Below are 22,051 nucleotides of genomic sequence, written 5' to 3'. Positions count from 1 at the left end.
TCTTCCTCCTGTCCCTGCAGTCCTCTCCCATCTGGGGGAGCGCAGGTGTTGCCTCTCCCTTCCCTGGGGTGATTGCTGCTGCTGCCTCTGAACCATTCAGCCTCCTGCCTGTGCAGTCTCTTGAAGGGCTCCAACTCGATGTGCACCTCCCTGGGCAGATCACCCAGCCCCGAGCTGGCATCATCTCGCACCTCGGCCATGAAGGAGCAGCAACTTACGGTGAGTCCATTGCTTAGGGGAAGACAGGGGATGGGGAGGAGCAGCTGGGTTGTACCCAGCCCTGGCATCCTTCCTATCATGTTTGCCAGCCATCTTCTGGTGTTCCTGGCCTCTATGGCCCAGCCGGAGGGAAAAATCCAGACTTGCTCTCTTTGTGCAAAGCTTTGTGTGATTTAAAGCAAAAGTTGGGTATAAGCATCCTGCAGAGGAGAAAAATGTATAGTAGGGGAGGTGAGGCTGGGTAACCTGGCAGGTGGTGGTGGTTAGTCCTCCTTGAATAGCGATTTTCAGTGTGCCCATCTCTTTGGGATCTGTTTGAGTGACAGATTCGTAACAAGCAGCTAAAAGCAGCTGGGACTGTAGTCCTGTCCAAGTCCGCACCATTGCTCCGGGACCTCGGCATCCTTCTGTGTTGATCAGAGTAAGAGGAGTGCTTTGAAAATGTAATCCTTTCCCAGGTTTCAACCTTCAACCCTGTGGCTGTCTGTTAAACTGAAGCATTGCCCTCACATTGTGCTGAAACATGACTGGGGCAGACACAGAAACCACTGCTCAAAGTGGAATCGCTTAAAATAAAGTCAATAATATCTAGAATGCCTTGCATTCTTTTCTAATGCAAGAAAAAGCCGTAGTACTTTGTGTGACCCGTCTCCACATGCTGCTTATTTGGGTTTGTTTTCTTACCCTCAGTGGCTAGGGCTACCAAATACAGTGATTAACTGGACTATTCCAGAGGTTAAGGCTGTCCAAGAGAGACTTGCGCTATCCCCTGCTCCTCCTGCAGGACTTGGGATTATAGTGTGCGAGATTATTTCCAAATGCTTTGAAGATACGAGTTCAGCCCATGGGAATGAGATGCTCATAACAGTGTCACTCAAATGTGTTCAGGGAGATGATGAAGCTAAGTTAATTGTTGCGTTCTTGGGAATATTAAAAGCTATCCAAAGCCAGGGAGCCCACCCTGTACTCTGAGATATTCCCAGTGAAGAAGTGTTCCCTTGCTGTTGCTGCAACTACTCGAAAACGTCTACTACAGTGTTTGAGACTGGCAGCTGTTCGTGAAACCCTCATTAAATTGACACATCGCTTGTTATTGTGGAAGTAAATCTGGTTCCTATAGTAACTAGTTGCTTGTGACTGATGGGGCCATAGAACAAGTCCGTTTCAATAATTGCATACCTTCCTGATGAGGCATCATTTATATGTGCATTATGCAGTGTTTTATCAGCATCAGCTCTCCTGTCAGGAGCTGCTAAGGGAATGATTCTGTATTTTATGAAGGGGAAAACAGCTATGGAAAGGTGAAAATAGAATTTTTCAAATCTGTTATTAGCTGAGACCCCAAGGGCAGCTTTTAGGTGGGATTTTGAATTGGTGGTCTTCTCTGGAGACCCTCCACCAGGTGCACAGGTTGGGATCTGGGACTGTGCAACTTGCCCACAGCTGGGGTGAGTTGGGGCCAGAGCAGGACCCCGGCTTCAGGGGGCCCAATTAATAAACCCACAACTGAACCATGCCACCACACTTTCTCTGTTGCTTCACCTATAGATTGAACAGGCTGAAATACGTGTGCTTTTGTACGTTATTAATACTGACAAACACAGCCTGGGTGTTTTAAATCTTCGAGTCAAATTATCGTCCGTGTTTTAAAATGGAGTACTGCGTTTCTGACTGATTGAGTTGTTGCACAAGGCATTGGCAGTTAATTGCTACTTTATAATCGCTCCAGTCGTGCGATGAATTCCAGATTCTGAGGAACCCCGCGGGATCTGCACAGATCAGGGCCAACTTGCTCTGATCTGGTTGAACAGGCACATAATGATTGCTACCTGGGATTAAACTAAATGGGTACTTAGTGAAATGCAATTCCCTTTCTTTGTCAGGGATAACTTTAATCAGTGTTTTGGGAACATCTGGGGAATCTGTAAGTGTGCCGAGCTCTGTGGCTGTTAGTACCGTGGTCCCACATCTCCGAAGGTTCCCGCTGGCAGCAGCAATGACACAGCTGAGTTCATTCTGCCGCCTTCTCTGTCAATCAGTTGGAGTCTTACTGTGTTAGAGACAGAAATGGGGGAAGAGGGAGGAAGAATTTGTCAAGATAAAAGTGCAAATCATGGGAGAATTAACTGGTTTAAACTTTATAAACTTTCTTAAACTCTCCAGGCCCTAAGCTTAAGGTTTTAAGATTGACCAGCGGAAGAGATGCAGCAAGCTGGTGCTTGCTCAGAGCTGCGCCCTGTCGCAGGTAAGTCTGGGTGGCCTCAGCACGCATAAGTCACGTGTGTGTGCGCTGTGTGTGCAGGTGGCCCTTCGCATCCGTCCCATCAACGAAGCAGAAGCGGAGGAGGGAGCTGCCCTCATCGCACGCAGAGTGGGTGAGCAGGTGAGCTGGGGGGGTTGTGCCTGGGCTGCAGAAGAGCCCCTGCAATGGGGACTGGGGAGTCAGCCGCGCGAGGCCTCTGGGCACCGCACAAACCACCGCGAGACTCTGGCTCTCCTGGTTCCCACTTGCTTTCAAGTCCTGCAAAATTCCTGGCTTTGCTGTGACACAGCATAGATGCAGCTTCCCATGCAAATGGCACTTCCTTTCTCCAGTTCTGCACCTTTCACCTCTTGCTCCTCTTTTTAAGAAGTAGGGATCGCAGGAGGTCCCAACTTAACCTTTTCTACATCACTACATCTGTTTACATATTTTTATTGTGCTCTTGTTATCTACCTTCTTTTCCAATGTAAATCCCGTTATTTTCTATCGTGGTTCAGCTGACTTTCTCTGAATCCTTTCTGCATGCACACTAGTTCTGTAATATATCTTGTCTCGACACAGTAGTCAAATGATAGCAGCCCTCAGAAGCAAGGAGAGCATGCATATGTCTTTCCTCTTTATGGATTATCTTACAAATGCAACTTCTGTTTAGCATCTTACTGGTGAAACATTCTTTTTTTTCTTTTCTTTTTTTAGAGTAGCCATTAACCTCACAAGGATATCAGCTTTATTTTTATACAGCTTATTCAGATTTGCATCATCTGCCTGAGATCTATTTTCTCTAATGGAAATCTGGGAAGGAAATGTGCATTACATCAGTCTGAGTAACTTCTATGAGAATTAGTTTCTCTTAATAATGCAAATAACTGTAATTATGAAAGCAAATTAATTGACTGGGCAGTTGAAGTACTTAAATTTCGTGGTGTATTTTGATTTACATCATGTTCCCTGCTATTTTTACTCCCAGCCTAACTCATTTAGAGCTGCTTCTGTCTGCTTATTAATCCTAACGCAAAATTGACTCTGTTAGTGTCTTGTTATGTTTTAATGCTTCCGTGCAATAGCAGAAGATTTATGCTTTTAGAATACTTCTAGTTAGACAAGGTACTACCTCCGGATTGGAAGAGGACGACTCTTTTGGATGCATGGATACGCTGCAAGCAAAATTTTGGTTACAAGGATGCAGTAAAAGGGGCCTGAAAGTGTTACAGACAGAATTTCTAAAGGAAACATGCTGACCTCATTCTCCAAGCTCTGCTCTTGGCTGTCACGCTCGCATATGCACATGATTACGTGTCAGCCCATCTTTTGCAGACAAATGCCACCGCCGAGGATAAACCGGGAGTTCCTGTTGGAGTTTGTTCTTGTGTTGCTTCAGGTTTTAAGGCCTGAGCTGGACCAGTGAAAACTAAAAAAAATTTAAAAAAAAAAAAAGTCATTCTGGTAATTGAAAACTTGCAGCTCAAAACTAGAGATACTCGTTAGAGACTTGGCATTTAGCAGGAAATGCAAAAGAAAAAGAAAAACCAAAGTCTTGACATTTCCAGAACGCCCACGGGCACTTGTCCTACATACTTGTCCCTCTCCCATGCCTGGCACACCAATGCAGTTATTCTGTAGGTCAAGTGGTGGTTGATCTATGCTCTAATTGCTTATCTAATGATCTGTTTACCTGAGAGAGAGTGAAAGCTGCTCTGGAGTAGGAGGCACAGGGTTCTTTGTCCCTTCCCTTGAGGCTTGAGCATCTCCTCATGAGCCATTTCAGTGGAGGAAAAAGAATACAGTTCTTCAAAGTAATTATATACTGTGATAATTATGTACTAAAATAGATCCTAAGGGACTGAAAAGAAACAGAACCAGTTCTGTAACCTGCTGCAACTCCTCTCCCACCTTTGTTTTTTCCTTAATAAAAGCCAGAAATGGAATGAAGTTTCTGTCCTTGAGCAATGCAGATATAAATATCAGTCCTTCTGCAGGAAAGGCTTTGGAGATGACTTTGGGCACTTTTGCTGCCGAGGAACTTAACTATTTTCTTTCACAGCTCCTCTGTATGAATCTTGACTAAAAATTGAGGTAAGAGGTCTTGTCCCCCCCTGCTTGCATGGGGGTTGGTTGGGTGTCATGTTCCTGCAACCACCGCTATTACACAATGCCGGCGACTGTTTCACTGCACAACGGACCTTCGAAGTATTTTGCGGCAGCTGCTAGTTCTCCAAATTACAGAAGTTGTGACATCGGTTGCAAAATAAAGCTTGTCGGCCTCAGCATTGTGCATGCGTGTTTTCCATGCAGAGCTGTAGTGCAACATTCCTCTGGCCAAGAGATGCGATGGTGATAGTGCTGTAAGAAATGCCGACAGGCTGTTACCCAAACCCAGGTATAACGGTTCTTCTTTTGACTTTATCTTATAACAGAAGGTGGTCCTGATGGATCCAAGTGAAGATCCAGATGACATCTTGCGAGCTAACAGATCCCGAGAAAAAACATTTGTATTTGACATGGTTTTTGATCACAGAGCATCCCAGGTAACATCCTTCCCTTTTTAACCAAAAGGCTTAACGTTAGAATTGTTTTCCCTGCTTAGATGAACGTTTTTGGCAGATGAGTAGAACTGCACATCCCAGAGGCCACGTGTCACCCACATAAAAGGCAACGGTGCTGAAAGTGAGAGAACCGTGAGGGTTTTCATTTTGTCAGAGAAGCAGGGAGATGTGCAGTATTCAGTCTGCCTCTCCCTCCCGCATCGGGACTCCCCAGGTGCAACACACCTGAGCAGAGATGAAGAGCCTTCTCTCCCGAGGTCTCTGGTGAATGAGATCATTGTCACGTTGCTTGGCTCTAATGCTCAGACACTTCTTCCCTGTGCCTCTTTTGTTTTACAGGCTCACGAAGGGAGCCCTAGTGCCCTTACTGAGCTGTGTTTTGCAGACAGATGTAAGGTGTAGTGTGTGGATTTCATCTGCACCTGCATTTTGTGATCACCACGATGTGACTGCAGCCTTGCTTCTCACAAGCAATTCAGTCATCTGTGTTCTCTTTCACACGAAACTTAAGTGTAGCACCCTTGTATACTACCTAAGACATTTTTGGAGGCCCAGTGGCACTTCTCAATAAAGCATAAGGTCAGGGAGAGAATTTATTCCCTTCTTCAGAAGACACAAAGAAAAAACAAAGCATTCCATGTTCAGAGTCCAAGAAAATAATCAAATTTAAGGACATTTATTTTAGTAAGCTCCTGCATCTTGCCTGCCTTTAGAAAATTCAATAAACCCCTGTGCTTTTCTGCTCATTTTGATGTGTCATAATTCAAACTGTTCACGAATTGTTCCAAAGCTCAGGAAATTTGTAAAACAGTGAGAAAATCATGGGGAATGCAATTAGGTATAGATTGTTTGGACAGCTGTTATGCCTGACTAAGTTTATGCTTTTTTGACTGAATTAGGAGGAAGTATATGTGTCCACGACCAAAAGCCTGATAGGAGGAGTAATTTCTGGCTACAATGCAACTATTTTTGCATATGGTCCAACAGGTAAAGTAGTCCCTGTAGCTGTACTGCTCCAGATGAATAAAATGTATCTGTACAAACCAGAAATTAACTATAATGCCAATTCATTGCTTGCTTACAAGACTGAAGCATTAAAATACCGTTCTCATCGAGAAGTGTGGATCTTCCTTTAATGCTAAAGTAACAGCAAAGCTGCCCTGTTTGAGAAGTCCCTTAATTGGGGTGGGATTCAGTGGAGACAAATCTTCCCATTAAAAAGGAGGAGGAGATGGGGGCATCTGTGCAATGCTGGAGGCTGATCTCAGGAGAAGAGATACAGCTGTAGAAAGCACCTACAGACTATATGAAAACACATTTCTACCCTAGCTCTGAACACCTGGGTGAGCAGTTAACCTACCTATCTGCCCATCTGCACGTCCTCTTCCTCCCCATTTTGGATGGCACGTGCCGTGTCTTCCCTGCAGCAGTGTCATTGTGGGGTGAGAAACCGGAGTAACTGGAGGAAGTTAGGGGATGAAGGACAGAAATCAGTAGGAAACCAGGATTTGTTTGTTGTGGAAACTTGCTCAAATGGAAGTTGATCTTTGCTGCTCTTCTTTGTGTATTTAACAGGAGCAGGAAAAACCTACACGATGCTAGGGACGGACTGTGAACCGGGGATTTACATCCGCACTCTTGATGACCTCTTTAAGGCCCTTGAAGCTACCACGGAGGAGATGGATTACAGAGTCTCCATGTCCTACCTGGAGGTGAAGTGTCTGTGTTGCCTTGGATCCAGGCTCTGTGGGAACTCAACAAGCCCCTGGGAGTGGGCGTAATCGGAAGTGGGGTGTCCAAGTCTGTCCATCGTGCAGCATTCCCCTTGGGTTGTACAGCTCACATCTTCCCTTCCACCCCAAAGAAATACAGGATCAACTGAACCCTTTTTGCGGATCTAAGGACCTAATGCTAGTCTTACACCAACCCCTCGTTTCTTACCCTCAGATCTATAATGAAGTGATCCGTGACCTCCTGAACCCATCCTCAGGGTTCTTAGACCTGAGAGAAGACCCCAGAGGCAGCATCCAGATAGCAGGAATCACGGAAGTCTCCACTACAAATGCTCAGGAGGTACCTTGGGCTATGATCCACAGTGAGGGGAAAAGGAGGGGGTTTGTGCTTTCACACATCAGTGCTTTAAAATTGCTTGACACTTTCCTATTGCCTGTGCCTTACTCAGTAGCAAGGACTTTTTGTAGCAGGACCTTGGTGGAAATGGTTAATGTGAAGAATTGTATGGAAAGGGCTGATTGTGGAGCCATGTGAGTGGTAGAAACCAGGCTAAAATCCCCAGTTAACCTCCTTCTAGCTCTGCTTCCCCAGGGCGCATGCTGCTTTCCTGGAAGGACAAGAGTGCTTTGATCTGTGTACACATGTCAAACCATTTGGAGAGGGAGAAGAAATAACGAAACCCCCTTGAGCTACGCTGATGTGTACTTCTACATGTGCCTTGGACATGAGATAAACAGGCCTCCCAGGAAAACAGCCCCAAACCCTCACTTCCAAGGTCACGAGCCAAAGGGGGAGATCTGGGGAAAATCAATAGCAAAACTGCCACTAGCATGAGCGGGACCAGAGTTTGCCTGTGCCCTGGGTGAGGGGTTCAGTCTGCGGGGAACACCATGTTATGGCTCAGGCAGAGTTGTACATCTCTGCACTTTTTTCTGCATCGTTTAGATCATGCAGCTGTTAATGAAAGGAAACAAGCAACGCACCCAGGAACCCACTGCTGCCAACAAGACATCCTCCCGCTCGCACGCAGTGCTGCAGGTGACGGTGACACAGAAAAGCCGAAGGAAGGCGATCGGCGAGAAAATGCGAATTGGAAAGCTTTTCATGGTCGACTTGGCAGGGTCGGAGAGAGCAGCCCAGGTACGGTTGGAGCTCGGCACCTTTTGGTGAGACCAGGCTGGGTTCCCTGGCCTGCTGTGCAGGGTCTGCATGCCTGTCCTCATCCCCAGGGAAACCAGCACTGTGTGTTTCTCTGTTGCATTAGAGCAGTAATTTGTACCTGAGACAGCCTGAAAATAAAGACAAAGTTTGATGTTGCTAATACCTCTTATTAGATCAACTAGTATAACTGGAAAAATGTAAGCCAGCTTTTGGGTGCAGCCTTTTCTCAGGTCTGAAAAAGCAGCAGCGAATTTCAGATCTAAAGAGAAGCTGAGGTCTGTTAGGCAGGGATCGGCTGGGCTGTCGGAGAGAAAGCCAGTACCAGGGGAATAGAGGGAGGCTGGTGGGTAGAAAATAAGGCAGCTGGCTCCTATGGGAAGGAGAAAATGCTGGAACACAGGGAGGTGATTTGAGGGAGAGAGATTTTACATACCCAGTATTTCTACTGAGACCAGGAATTCTGGAGTGATGTAGTTACGCGTTTTAATTTCTGAAATAATCTTTAGAAAATAATTAATAGCTATCTTTTAAGAACCAAGAGGTTAGAGCTGGGTCATCTTTTCCAAGAAAGGTACTCCTACCAGCACCTCTGTGCCTCAGAGTGGGGTTTAACCCTGCACTTTCAGGTTGATTTTGCAGGAGGCATTGCTTTGACATCCAAACCTTGGCCCTGGTGATGCTGCACATCTTCCCCAGGTGCAGACCCACCGTTCTGAAGCGTGGGATTTGTCTTTCTGTCCCCGCTCCCTCTCTCCCTACCCTCCCAACAGACTCAGAACCGGGGCAAGAGGATGAAAGAAGGAGCCCACATCAACCTCTCGCTGCTGGCTTTGGGCAACTGCATCAACGCTTTGAGTGAGAAGGGCGGGAGCCGGGCCCAGTTTGTCAATTTTCGAGACAGCAAACTCACACGCCTGCTGAAGGTACTCTACACTGCGGGTCAGTACGGAGCTTGGCGTGTCTGTTGCTGGTATCGCTGCTTGGATCAGACAGGGCTTGAGAGCTGATCCTTGAATATCTCTGTGCATTGTCTTTATCCAGCTTGGAATGCTCCTTCAGGATCTTGCATGAGCTTTACAATGCAATCAGGGCTTGACTCGGACAGTGCTGTCTCTATAATCAATGTGTTATCTTGTGGTCTGCGCCGTTAAGGAAGGACCTCCTACAGGGTTAAGGAAATCCTGTAGATTTTGGTTGTATATCTCTAAGCTCGCAGGTGATAAGTGATTTTTTTTTTCTTTTTTAATGAACCTACTGCCTTTTGAATGTTTGATCCCTTCTATAAGATTTGACTGAAATTGGCCAATAAATTTGGATGTTGTTGGGACAGGAGGAAGAGAGACTGAGAGTGACTATGTGCTGCCATAAGATGCCTCTCCCTTAGGAAATCAGAAAGGTTGCAGACAGGCTCTTTGCTACACTGGTTATTTTATGGATCCTTTACAACTTCATTTATGAAACTCACCTCAAGCCTTGGTGCTGAGCTGCCACTGTTGCTGCGTGACAGATGTGTTTTCTAGAGGATGGCAGAGAGGAGAAGGGATGGAGAAAAAAGGAAGGCTTTTATTATGAGCGGCATTAAGAAGCTGCCAGTGTATTTGTGGAAATTGCGATTTTCTTGCAAAAATTCTTCTTCTGTAGAAAGTTAATTACTTATTGATTTTGCTGTTGATGGAGAGAGGGCCTAACGAATGGTCTTTTACCAGCACTTCCTTCACTCCTAATTGGGATTCTCCACCAGAATCTCAATGAACCGCAGGGGTACCCAGCCACGGTGGTTACCACCGAGCAGCAAGCCCCTGTCATGTCCATACTAACCACATCAACATTGCATCCCTCTAGGACTCATTAGGAGGCAACAGCAGGACTGTTATGATTGCACATATCAGCCCAGCCAGTACCTCCTTTGAAGAATCTCGAATGACCTTGATCTATGCCTATCGAGCAAAAAACATCAAGACACAGGTAAAGGACCAAACAACTCACAAGGAAGTGGGGGTTAGAGATTAAAAGCTTGCAAAGTGGAAACAGAAGATGTAGTGGATGAAAGGAGAACAAACTTCAGGAGGGGGCACTGCAGGACGGCGTAAAGGCTCAGTGTGAGTGATGGAAGAAAAACAGATGAGGGGAACAGTGGGAAGTAAATTGTGTAGGTTGTGGATGAGAAGAGGAATATGCGGGTCAAAACAAGGGAGCAGAATAATGGAAAGGCAGAGGATGGTGGTATGGGCCTGGGTGAAGAACGTAAAGAATGATGGTTGGAAGATGACTATTGGGAGGACAATGTATGGGGAATGTCCCGGTGGGGATGCTGGGCCTGGAAGAGGAACTGAGGGGCTGCAGAAAGGAGGAATAAAATGGAAAGGCTTGTGGGGTGAAGGAAGATGAACAATGATCTACAACAGGGTTTTCACTCTTTGTGGATCTCTGTGTTTTCCCTGTGGACACAGAGTTCCTGGCTTTTCTCTGTTACTTTTTGGGAATTTCCTAGAATTAGGGAAAACAACTAATTTACAGTATCCCCACTCATGAGGGAAAAGTATTCCCCATCACAGGATTCAGTGCCCCTCCAACTGAAAGCATAGCTTTGTTTGCAGCCATTGTACCAACAACAGACCGTGGGACAAATGTTCATGTATTCTGGTTCACCAGGTAAAATGTAACCTGCGGAACGTGTCCTACCACATCGACCAATACACCAGCATCATCGCAGACCTCCGCAGGGAGATCGAGTGTCTGAAGGCGAGGGTCAAAAACCAGGAGAAGGAGAAAAGTGCAGTCAGCTCCAACCTCGGGGATCTGCAGGGTAGAGCCAGGAGCACGAACTGTTCTGGGGTATCTGGAGGGAAGAGAGCGGGGAGAGGAGCTGTGTGGACAGGTTGTGGTAGCGCTTGGTGGGCCTCCATGCAGACGTAGCTGGGGGAAGCAGGTTCAGCAATGCTTGTAGAGAAGCAGAGCGGAGAACACAGTCTAATGGGCAGTGGAGGCAGGCAGGGGAGCTGAAGTTGTTTTTCTGTGTGATCCTGTCTCTGATCTACTGTGTGACTCTGGACAACACATTCAACCTTCTCAGCATCTTCCCCAACATTAAAATGTGTTAAATTTCACACAAATTTCTCTTGAAAAGAGCTTTGACATCAAGTGGGGGCATTTGCTGTGGGAAGTCCTGGCTCTCACAGAGAGGTGATCAGGTTTGTAGCCTGCATTGCCACAGGCTCTGAGGCTGTGTCAGGACACGGAGTCCTGTTGTATGGTTTGTTGCACCTAATTAAAAAAAAATGGGGGTGGGGAGAGGGCGAAGCTTTTAAAACATTGATTGTTCTTCCCTGGGGATTGATCCTTTTGTCAGTGAATCTGGCAAGGAATGAAATAAAAATAGTCAAGTTCTCTGACAGACAAGACACAAGGTATAATAGACCTCTGCTACCAATACCCAAGGCCATTTCTGGATAACAAGCACGGAAAACTGACACCTTTTTCTTTTTGGTGGGTGGAATGGAGGAAGGGATGTCCCTGCAATGCAGTATTCTCTTCCTACTCAGAAAAGCAGTAGCAATGAGACCTATTTATTGCTAATAATACAATCATAAATATATATCAGGTTTCTTAAGCACATGATTAACTTCAAGAGACTGCAGAACGAAGCAGAGTCCTATAAATGAATGCCTTGTAACAGGTGGACTGAGTGGCTTGGTCCCAGAGTAGTTTTGTGGGGACTTGGCAGAAGTTTACCTGGCCTAACATCAGATCAGAAATGTCTTCTCCTGCTGCAGAGAGGCACCAAGGCTCTGAGGCACACAGTGGCCAAGTAATGAACACCTTGTGGGGGCAGCTGATCAGGGCTTTCAGGGAGCAAATGGAGATGCGTCGCAGCCTGATGGAGCTGGAAAACACCAACATCGAGCTGCACGTTGATACCTGCAGGCACCTCCTGACAATCACAGAGTGAGTAGCTCCTTAGCTTTGAGCACAATTTGTACGTGGACGTCCAAACTCACCATAAGAAACGCTAATATCCCATGGTCCCCGCCGACAAAAATGACAATAGGATGTTGTTAAAAAGAGTATTTAATTGTTCAAGCAGAAAGATTAAGTGTAGGTTTGAGATTTACCTACGTGACAAAGAAAAACTTGGGAATATGGTGGTCTGCAAAAGGTACCTAGAGATTGAAGGTAGATTAAGTCCATGCAAGACTGAAACATAGATTAAGGTGCTATATTTGCAACAGGTGGTTTCTGCTATTGAGAAACACATCCCTAATCCCTCCTGGTGCTTGTAAGGAGACTGCAGCCTCCACATGGTGCTGCACTGCAGTGCAATTGCCTGGTGTAAGGCAACCAGCTACCTCTAGCATCAAGTTTAAGCTCAAAACTAAAAGTATAAATGGTAGATACCTCACCTCTATTTGGACTTTATTCTGGACTTGTGTTTTAATGGGAAAAACTGGATGGCAGTGCAGATTGGGATTGTTGGTCCTTCCATGTTCCAGTCACACTGTGTTCGTGAAGTGTTTACCATGCCCTGATGCACTGCATCTGGCCATAATTTCATGTCAGAAAGCAGCATCATCCCTTTCTTCTGGATAAACTATAAGTAGGTGTCAGTTACCTCTCATTATCACTAGTCGCCCACTTAATGCCTCTGTAAATTTTATAGTCCCTTAGGATTTGGGTCATTTGTAGTTAAAACAGTCTTCGGGACATTAAAGATATTCAACAAGTACCTGTGAATAGGCAACAATTTGTGATGAGGTGGGAAAAAGCACTGTTCTTGCCATGGAAAGATGACATAGGAGGCCTGTCTTATAGACTTCCAAACGGTCGGAAGCTAATCGCACTCTTCTGCATGGTTTGTCCAGCTCCAGAGCAGCCTGGGCTAATTAGTTCTGCTGCCGTCATGCAAGAAGTTGGACAGATGCAGTGAAGAGCTATGCATGCATCATTAGAGTTATGTCACCATGCCTCAGAAGTTCCTTTCTTTTTTTGCTGGCAGCTGGGAACGAGAGAAGGCTCAGGGTGCGTACAAGTATGACAAGCCAGCAAAGGAGGAGAAAGATGAAAACACAGAGGAGGAAGACAGGGAAGTGGGTATCATAGATTCCCCTGAGCCTCATGAAGTTACAGTAGCAAGAGAAGAGATCAACCTGCTGCTCGCAGAACAGCGCAAGACAGCGGCCCTGAAGGTGAGGAGGTGAAGGTGTCCTTACGGTCGCAAGTCTGACCTCTGCCCAGGGGGTGCTCGGGGCAGGATGGCAGCAGCATAGCTCAGAGAGGTTCTTGTGGTTTTGGGCTAGCACCGCAAAAGCAGTGTGGCACCTGTATTGCTGCTGGACTCCTAAATACCTTGCACTCCCGAAGGAAGCAGCATCGGAACATTGGTGTTTGCATCCTGCCTCTGTCCCTGTGTTTTTTAGGATGAGGGAAAATCACAAACCCACTGTCTGGGATTGCCCACCCATAAGTGAGCTAATTCTTCCCATTTCCCCTTTCAGGGACATTTTGAGGTTGTTCAATGTTTCAGTAATCACTTTTGGTGATTATTTTTTTGGTAGCTAATGTTAATATTTGTGAGTTCCTCTAGGCAAGGACTGGACTGTGCATCTGGATATATCTGCCATGACTGAAACATGGTGGCTGCTAGTAGAATAAGTAAAATACTTTTTGTAGATGTTCCTTTAGTCTCAGCGTGAAGGGCACAGAACAGATTTGCTCAGATGCCTTTGTTATCCCAAGAAGCCGAACTGCCTTGACAACCCCCTATCTATCTTTTTCAGACGGAGCTGGAGCAGCACTTAGCAAATGCCAAGGAAAAAGCTTCCCAGATGGAGGAGCTTTTCCCCAGACAAATCACCAGTGAGGATCAGCAGGAGGTGCTAAGGCTCCTCTGCAGAGCCCACGAGCTTGAGCTTGGCAACACAGAGCTGCAGGCAAATACACTGTACAGGGAGAATCTATTGTGCCAGAAGGATTTTGTGATCCAGCGACTGCAGCAGCACATGCTACTCTGCGAAGAAATTATTCAGCAGCAGCAGATGCTGATAAAAGGTAAAGCAGCACGTTTGCTCCTGCTCTGCCATTTTCTCTGAGCTTTGTTTTCTGATGCCAAACTGGGGAACAATCCACCTAGAAAACCTTGTCTTGGGTGTCCTGACTCCACAGTTCTCAGCTGTTTCTCTAGGAGTGATCCTTCTCTTCCTCCCCATCTCTGTTCCAGCCCAGAATGTTCCTGTCCCAGAGACACTGGCAAGCTTACACCACCTGCATCTCTCTGAGTTGGAGGAGGGGACGCTGAACCGCCTGCTTCTGCTGCATTCAATGATGTCCAGCATGCTCAGGGTAAGGCAGAGCAGACCCTTGTGCTGGAAAATCCATGTTGCCCCATGATCTTGTGTCATGGCCATAGATTCATACACACCCAAAGCCTGGCTGGGTCCTGGTGCCAGTCAGAAGCTGTACAGAGCTTTGTTTTATGAACATGAACTCTCTAGAGCTCTGCTCTCCTTCCCTCCTTGCCTTTGACTCAGAGAATTAATAAGGCTTTTAGAGACAGAAAAGGACCCAGGCAGGGCTGTGCGTGAGCCAGTGTGTTTATCCTCCCAGTTGCTGCTGTGTTAGATTTGAGAGAGATAACTGCTTGGTGGCAAACAGAAAAGCAAAGATTAGGTGGCCAAACATGCAACTCGCCAAGTGACTGCTGAAGGAGACCATCCTCTCTGAAGGCCTCTGCTCGCTCATGGCACAGTTGTTATTGAGGTCCTTGGGTCTTGCCTGCAAGAAAGGAAAGATGCTGCTGGCCCCTTTGTCTTTGGAAAACTTGTGTGTGTTTTGAGACAGTAAGGGGCTGCCAGGAAATTGCCACAGTCTTCAGCAGGGAGTCCAAGCAGCAGCGTCTCCTGTTTATTATGATTGCCTAGAATGAACAGGGCAAGGAGTTGGGTTTCACCTTGAATAATAAACTTAATGCTAGTCATGTTATATGAGAGATTAAATTAATCCCACAGGAGGGGAGCAAATAGCAGGTAGCTGGAACTATGGAAAAGCACATGAGGAATCAAGAGTGTCTTTGCGACCACAGGCTGAGAGCCTGGGCTAGAGGAGGGGCTTTACAGTAAGAAAAATCTGCTGAGGATCTCATTCTTCCCTCTTCCTGTAGCCCCACAACAGCCCTTCTCTGGATGTAAGTCAGCATCTGGATCCTAATAAAGATGAGATCAGAAAGGGTCTACCTGGGAACATGAAGGATATTCCCTGGGGGGTGAAGTTTGACATTCCCTCCATCACCCTTGAGTCAGACAGGTAATGTGAACCTTTCTCATTATTAGACTTACCCTCTAGGGCATGGGGACCTGGCAGCTCCCAGCTAAGTCCCCAAAGCTAGACGAGATCAAACTGGAAGAACCCCTGAAACTGGAATCTGTAAGAAAAGAGTTTCCTGGTATACTGCTCTGGCAAAGTACCCCTCTGTTTTACCAGGAACCTCTTCTGCAGGGAGGGCTATGGGAGCTGTTTGGATTTGCTTCTGTTGACTGGCAAGCGTTTAAACCAAATAAAGTAGAAAAGTTTGTGAGGATCAGGGGACAAAATCTCTCTCCTTCATGAATCCTGAAGTCCTTCCTTGCTGCATTCTTTATTGCCACATTTACCAGGCTTCTGGCTTTCCCCACAGCTTGAGAGTTCTCATATAGACATGTTTCATCTCTCCCTGTTGATAACGGGCCCGTGTTTTCGTCTGTTAACCTCTCGGCATATTCATTTCACAGTAGCAGTTGCAGATCATCCAAAACCACACCCTGGAGGAAGGAAGGTTCTCAGGACACCCATCTCAGACCAACTTTCCCTGTTTTGCCAGAAGGCCCAGTTCAGCAGGTCAGTATGGCAGGAACTGAATTCAAGGCATATTTGTTGTGGTTAGCACCTTCCTCTCGTGATGGCAGAACGTGCACAGCAGCTAAATCTATTGTACGTGAGGAAGGTAAACCTTGGCAGGCAATAAAATCACTCCTAGAGCACTGGCCTTGGGTTTAAGGCCTGAGATTCACTTGAGAGTCCAAGGCTTAGCTGCCACCTCCAATTTGGGCTCGCCTGCATGAACGCAGTCTCTAGTGTGTCCAGTGGAGTGACAGGCGTTGTAAATAGGGATGCACCATACAGTGCATGGTCTGGTGTGAGGGTACTTGTGCTGTCCGGGATGATCACCTCCTTTTATGCCATTAACCGATTTCAGTCAGCACCCTGGAACAGGAGGGAGAGTTAGGAGCTTATCTGTCTCTTGCTCACCGGCTGACTCATTTTGTAGCCATGGCTGTATACGGGAGATACACAGTCAAAAAGCTTTGCCTTTGTTTCTCTACACATAGAAGTTGTTATAACAATATTTCAGGTGAAATTTAATGTCTTCCAAATGTTTGAAAGTGTTTTGAGGGGGAAAAGTATAAAAGCCTTGAATGGAAAGCAGATTATGCTGCAATTGCTTTTTTAGCAGAAACCAACAAGTGTTGCTGCAGGAAAAATGACTCCCAGGCTGCGTTCCCCCACCTCTCTAGACTTGCATGGGAAAAAGTCACCTGCAGACACTGCTGCTGTTCCACTGAGTCTGGAGACCTTGAAGGAAATTGCTGCCAACACCAAAAGCATCTCCCTCATTGCAGCCAGTCGCCGCTCCAGAGCCCAACACAGAGACCTTAGGAGTGAAGTCTCCTCAGCCCACTTCTCTGAGGAGCATATACTTGAGCTGAAGTATCTGGAGGCCAATTCCACCCCAGACTGTCAGACGAGAGACAGTGCAACTACCGGGAGTTTGCTGTTGGAGCCCATAGCTGAGAGTCAGCTGTGCTCCCCAGCCAGGGGAATGCTGAAGAACAGGAGAGACCAGGAGATGTCTGCTGAGAGGACAGCTAGAAAGAAAAGATCTCGCTCTCTCGAACCACACTTCCACAGGGTAGGTCCTTTGTGTTTCTAATGGGAATGGGTTGAGCAGAAGGCATAGACCCAGTGGAGCTAGGGTGGGTTTTAAATATGGTAAGAGAAACATAGTACAAACTGCATGAGGAAATAAGTTATATATCTTTATTCTTCTATAATGCCCTTGACCTCCTGCCTAAACAGCAAGCTAAGCCAGTTAGGTGTGAAAGGAATCTTTTTGGTACAATGTGACAACAATCAGAGGTGAGAAACATCACCACTGAGGTTAATGCAACTTGGTGTCTTTCAGACCTCAAAAGCTAAGCATTGGCCTCCCTCAAGCCCCAATACAGATGAAGCTTCTGAGAACCACCTGCGCCGAGCTAGACTCTTCCATCAGTCAAAAGCTGCGAGTAGCATATCCATTGCCACAAAGGTCAATGTTCCTATCGGCCACCATTCAGGTAGGGGCCAAAGAGCTGCTGATGACATCCTGCATCAGCTCTGTTGGAAAAGATGGATTGTCATGTGAGAAATAAGCCAGAGTAAAGGCTAATGATGAGAACTATTAGTAATCTGATCTTATTTTTTTTTTTTATATGGTCTAAGTAGCTTCTGATGGGTAAGAAAGCATACCCTTCGTAGACCACTGCCTCAACTATGCCTCTCTAACCTAGGGGGAAGAATTAGTGTTCAGTTGGGCTCACATGCAACAAGTTTCTGATCTCAGTCTAGTCATTCAGCCAGTTTCGCATCCAAACCAAGCCTCAGCAAGGAGACCAAGACATGATAGGCTGCACTGACCATCTGTCAGCTTCAGGTTTTATGCTTTGTGCAGACACACAAGGCCAGGATGAGTTTAGGGGAACTGGATACCTAAATCCTATTGAAATGTAGTCAGAATCCTTCCCCATTCTGGCAAGAGGTGCTTACTGATGCTAATTAGTTTTTCTTACATTTTTACTAAACAATAGTTAACTTTTTATTTACAATGCTAAAATTTATTTTGGCTAGCTATTAGCGACTCATGCATTGCAAAATGTTTTTAAACTGTGTTCTGCTCCCACTGTTTATAACGAAGCTCTCCCTGCCTTTGATAGAGGGGACTCCACTAGAGGTGCTGCGAAAAGACAATGTTCCTGCAAGCACCATCCAGCAGAGCAATGCTGATCGCATCAAAGGACGGGTCCTACAGAAGCAAGTCAAGGGTGAGTACATGAAATATCAGGTTGGCTGGCTCAGGAGGCACTACTGTATTCTTCAGCACTTGCTCTAGTGCAGTCTGAACCTAAAGAGCTGTAAATGCAACACAAACGGTCCAGTTGGGAAAGCAGTCACATGGGTAGGGGTTTTACAGCCAAGTTTTAAAGCTTTTTTTTTTTTTTTTTGCAACAGATGACATGGGCAATGTTCCAGAATGAGTTACACTCCATCTCCCTCTTAGCCAAAAACAACCTCTTAGGAAGAGAAAATAACATTTTCAGAGGTGTCCATAATCCTAGTCTAATCCATATGTGAAGTACCAAATTTAATCTGAGTTAGCCATGTGACAACATACTGCTTCCACTGAAAGTGTCATCTTGGGATTTTCTTAAGGCAACGATGTGCAGATCCTAGTGCCTTTGCCAAACTCTCCCCTCCACAGCCCGTGGCAATCCGTGTCTTCCCCATTTAGACTGGCAATGAGACTCAAATCAAAGCATGAGAAACTTGACCGAGTACTTCATCTTCCCTCGCTCGCAGGGCCTGCAGATGGTGCCAGCAGTCGGCAAAAGCAGCAGTCAGTCACCCGCCTGGGGAACCAGCCGAAGACTACATAGAAGCCACTGCGGGAGCAGGACTCTCCATGGCCCCCAGGGATTGCCATTTTGAGACTGCTGGAAGTCGGGGAAGCGGGTGCGGGGGGTGTGTGCCTTAAAATGTATTTTAGCTTCTGTGTTGTGATGCTGAAAAGCAGAGGGAAGGCTAGCAAGGGGGAGAGGGACCTTATACCTTGTAGATTACTTTTTCCATATCCCTACTGCAAGTCTTTCCCCTCTGTACTATATGCTCTAGCTGTTAGCTTCAGTTTAAGACAAATAGGGTGTTAACAGAGTCCAAGAGAACAGGAAAACCTCATTTTCCCAGCAGTCTTCTCCCAGAAGATGTCAGCATGGAGCCCGAGCCGCCTCTTTTCCTGGGGCAAAAGTGTGGATGCCACCCATGCATCCAAAAGGCTCCCTGACTATTAAAACCAAATGTAAATGCCTGAGAAATAGTTTCCCTTTTCTTCCCTGCTGTCCCTGCGTGTTGCTGTGAAGCTGGGAGGTGTAATGCATGCCTGGAATGCTGTTTGGGTGAGCAGATGTTTGGCTGTGAGAGCAGCTAGCGCTTGCTCTAAGCTCTTTTCCATCTACAGAGCATTTCAGATCTGATTGCAGCCGCCAGAAGCAGCATGGTGATAGGTGAAGGCCCTGATAAGAGCTAGCTTGGAGGTAAACCGCGGGAATGTGTTTTTCTTATTGGAAAAAACGTCCCCAGCCAGCAGCCTTCTCCATAAGAGGCTTTTTTAAAAGTATTTTCCCTGCTTTTTAAATATGTTGCAAATAAATTGGTTCTGGTCATACCACTGGATAAATAGTGACTCCAAGTCCCAAACAGGCGTCGCTTCCCTCCTAGGTCTGCTGAAGTATCTAAGATGACAGTCTCAGGTGGGTTCGTGCATTTTTCAAACGGATGAAGAACCTTTTTTACAGCTGCAGCACTTGCAAAGAATTCTCCTACCTGTTCTTTCTGATTTTCTGTGTGACACCAGGCACGCTCCCTGTCCCTCTGTGCCTCTTGCTTTGCTTCCTGTCAAGATGAGGAGGGAGAGCTCACTCCAGGGATGAGGAAGCTTAAATTATTACTTGTATTTATAAAATGCCATAAACCCCTGAACTGGGGATGCACTACAAGTGTCTAAGATGGCACAAGTAAGTGGCCGCCTTTCCTTATGCAACACAAAGAAGCAGGAAGAAGCGCGATTGCAAAGTAGGAAGGTCAGGAAAACTTGTTCCCCAGGGCTGACTATTTCACATAAACAAAGATATAAAAAAGGACACACAGATAAAATAAGCACAGACTGTGTGTAAAAGAAACCTATGCCAGCAGGTCTTGAGCCAAGCCTCTATTTACAAGACCTCACGTGACCTGCAAGCACTGAAGGACCAAAAGTGAGGGAAAACGGAGTTTTCCAAGCCTATACATCTCTACTACATACCTCTGGGCTGAATCACCATGAAAAGTTGCAGTGTTCAGAGCTATTTCATGCAAAGAGTGGGACATCTGAGCCAAAGGCATTGCTTTGAGGCTGTGTCTCTGAATGGAGGTTGTGTAACAAAGAGTTTGATCATTTGCCATGACTGTTGTGAAGAGCACGGAGCCCCATGATGTGTTAGGTTCCCTGTTTTTGAAACCTACGTTTTAAGTCTGTTAATAAATTTAAAAGTTGGGGGTTGAGATCTTGGAGGTAGAATCTGTAAATTGCCCTTTGCAGCTTTGAGAAGTGCTGGACCTGAGCTGCAGCCCATACCCTACGCAAAGCAGGACCACGCTTGGTTTCAGTGCTGGGCTAATGGCTTTTTGATTTGATTCTTCATCACAAATAGGAGTAGCAAAGGGAGCTTAAGCTCTTCCAGGCTTTTCAAGCAGCCTTTTCTAGCCTTGCTCTATCCAGTTATCTATGCTTTGCTCCTAATAAAGACTGCTGGGCTAGAGCCTGGAAGGCTGGGTTTTCTTCCACAAAACACTGTGAAACTGGCACCATCTAATTGTGAGTTCCAGCAAGCAGCGATGTCAGGTCCCGGGATGCCGCGTTCATCTCGGGATGAGGACTGTCACCGCTGGCTCTTCCTATTCCCCATCCTGTCCCTGGGGCAGGGCAGGTGCTGGAGGGGGGTTCTTATCTCTGCAGCCCCTCAGCCCCCAGTCTGGAGGGAAATTGAATACCCACCCAGGGTTATGGTGCGGCAGGAGTCCTCCGCACAACCTGTAACCCATTTAAAGACGAGGTTTAGCTTAGACTTTTCTTGTGTAATTGCTCAAAGCGCGGGTTGGGGAGGCAGCTCTGAGGGGAGAGGCAGCTCTGAGGAGAGTCATCTCTCCAGCGTCTGCTACCCCCGGTTTTCTACAGCGGTCTCGGCCACGCTGCGGGAAGGAGCCGGGGGCCGCTGTCCCGCGGTGCCCGGGCAGCCCCTCCGCTCCCGGCCCGGCCCGCACCGACGGCGCCCGAGTGCCCGCTGCCTTCAGGGCCCGCTGTCCCACCGGCTCCCCGCGGCGGCCGGGGCGGGCAGCGGCCGCCAGGCCGCGGGAGCGGCGCGCAGGGAGCGGAGCAGGGCGGGCCGGGGCCTCCCGCCGGCGGGCGGAGCGGCGCCTGCGCCGCGGCCCCGCGGGGACCCCCCCATGCCCGGCGTCTCGCGAGAGGCAGCGGCGCCCGGGTAGCGGCGGGACGGGGACGGGCAGCGGGACGAGGAGGAGGAGGAGAGGAAGGCGCCGCTGCCCGGGCGGGAGGTGAGCGCGGGGCCGCCCACGGCGGGGCGGGGACGGCCTCTGCCTGCGGGCAGGGCAGGGCCCGGAGGTCGGCGCCTGAGGGTACGGGCGGGGCGGCGGCGCTGCCCGGGGCGCGGGTGAGGCGGTCCCAGCGGGGGGTGCCGCCCCGGGGCCGGGGCCGGCCGAGCTCCAGTCGTGAGCCGCAGCCCACCCAGGCACGGCGTCCCCTCCGCGTTTCCCTCCGCTCTCCCCGGCGGCCGCAGCGTGCCAGGTAGGGCGTACCGCTGGCCGGCTCGGCGGGCCGGGCTCCCTCGGCAGCCGGGGCGTCCTGCGCCGGGCAGGGCAGCGCTGCCCCTCCTCACGCCTCGGCCGTGGCAGGGAGGCGGCTGGGTCTGCGGGCGCTCGGAGGTCTGTGGGGTGGCAGGCGGCTCCGTGGGGCAGTTCCTCTTCTCCAAGCCGTGAAACGCTGGCTTTTCCCCCTCTGCTGCCAGTGCCGGGCCTGAGGCTTGATAACAGCCCGCTTGTGCGGTTTTCCCGTGTTCTTCTGCAGTCTGTGTTGCTTCTGGACTCGGGAGCGTCTGCGGTCCGAGGGGCTACGAAAGCAAACCCAGGAAACAGCCTCCTCGGCGGAGCCTTTCTGTCGACAGTCGAGCGTGGCTCTTGACGTTGCTTCGCGGAGACGGCCGTTAACGTGACTAATCCTGCTTCAACTTCAGGCACA

At 47.9% G+C, this 22,051-nt stretch overlaps 1 protein-coding gene across 1 annotated transcript; it reads left to right on the top strand.

Annotated features, from left to right (window-relative positions):
- Nucleotides 1-138: 138 nt before the first annotated feature.
- Nucleotides 139-18,641, top strand: LOC104255754 (kinesin-like protein KIF19). The gene is made up of 19 exons (XM_059826589.1): nucleotides 139-219; nucleotides 2,522-2,602; nucleotides 4,897-5,007; nucleotides 5,925-6,012; nucleotides 6,601-6,737; nucleotides 6,973-7,098; nucleotides 7,705-7,899; nucleotides 8,691-8,843; nucleotides 9,763-9,885; nucleotides 10,573-10,726; nucleotides 10,915-10,927; nucleotides 11,698-11,865; nucleotides 12,914-13,103; nucleotides 13,695-13,965; nucleotides 14,135-14,256; nucleotides 15,074-15,216; nucleotides 16,513-16,742; nucleotides 17,922-18,029; nucleotides 18,565-18,641. The coding sequence occupies exons 1-19, from the start codon at nucleotides 139-141 to the stop codon at nucleotides 18,639-18,641; spliced, it is 2,571 nt and encodes an 856-aa protein (XP_059682572.1).
- The last annotated feature ends 3,410 nt before the right edge of the window (nucleotides 18,642-22,051 follow it).

Source organism: Gavia stellata, chromosome 18 (genome assembly GCF_030936135.1).
Source record: "Gavia stellata isolate bGavSte3 chromosome 18, bGavSte3.hap2, whole genome shotgun sequence".
Lineage (NCBI taxonomy): Eukaryota > Metazoa > Chordata > Aves > Gaviiformes > Gaviidae > Gavia > Gavia stellata.
This window is presented reverse-complemented; position numbering and strand designations above follow the sequence as displayed.

Coding starts and splice junctions, on each gene's coding strand:
- LOC104255754 (XM_059826589.1), top strand. CDS start 139: ATGTGCACCTCCCTGGGCAGATCACCCAGCCCCGAGCTGGCATCATCT. Junction 220..2,521: donor TGAAGGAGCAGCAACTTACG/GTGAGTCCATTG, acceptor CTGTGTGTGCAG/GTGGCCCTTCGCATCCGTCC. Junction 9,886..10,572: donor CAAAAAACATCAAGACACAG/GTAAAGGACCAA, acceptor CTGGTTCACCAG/GTAAAATGTAACCTGCGGAA.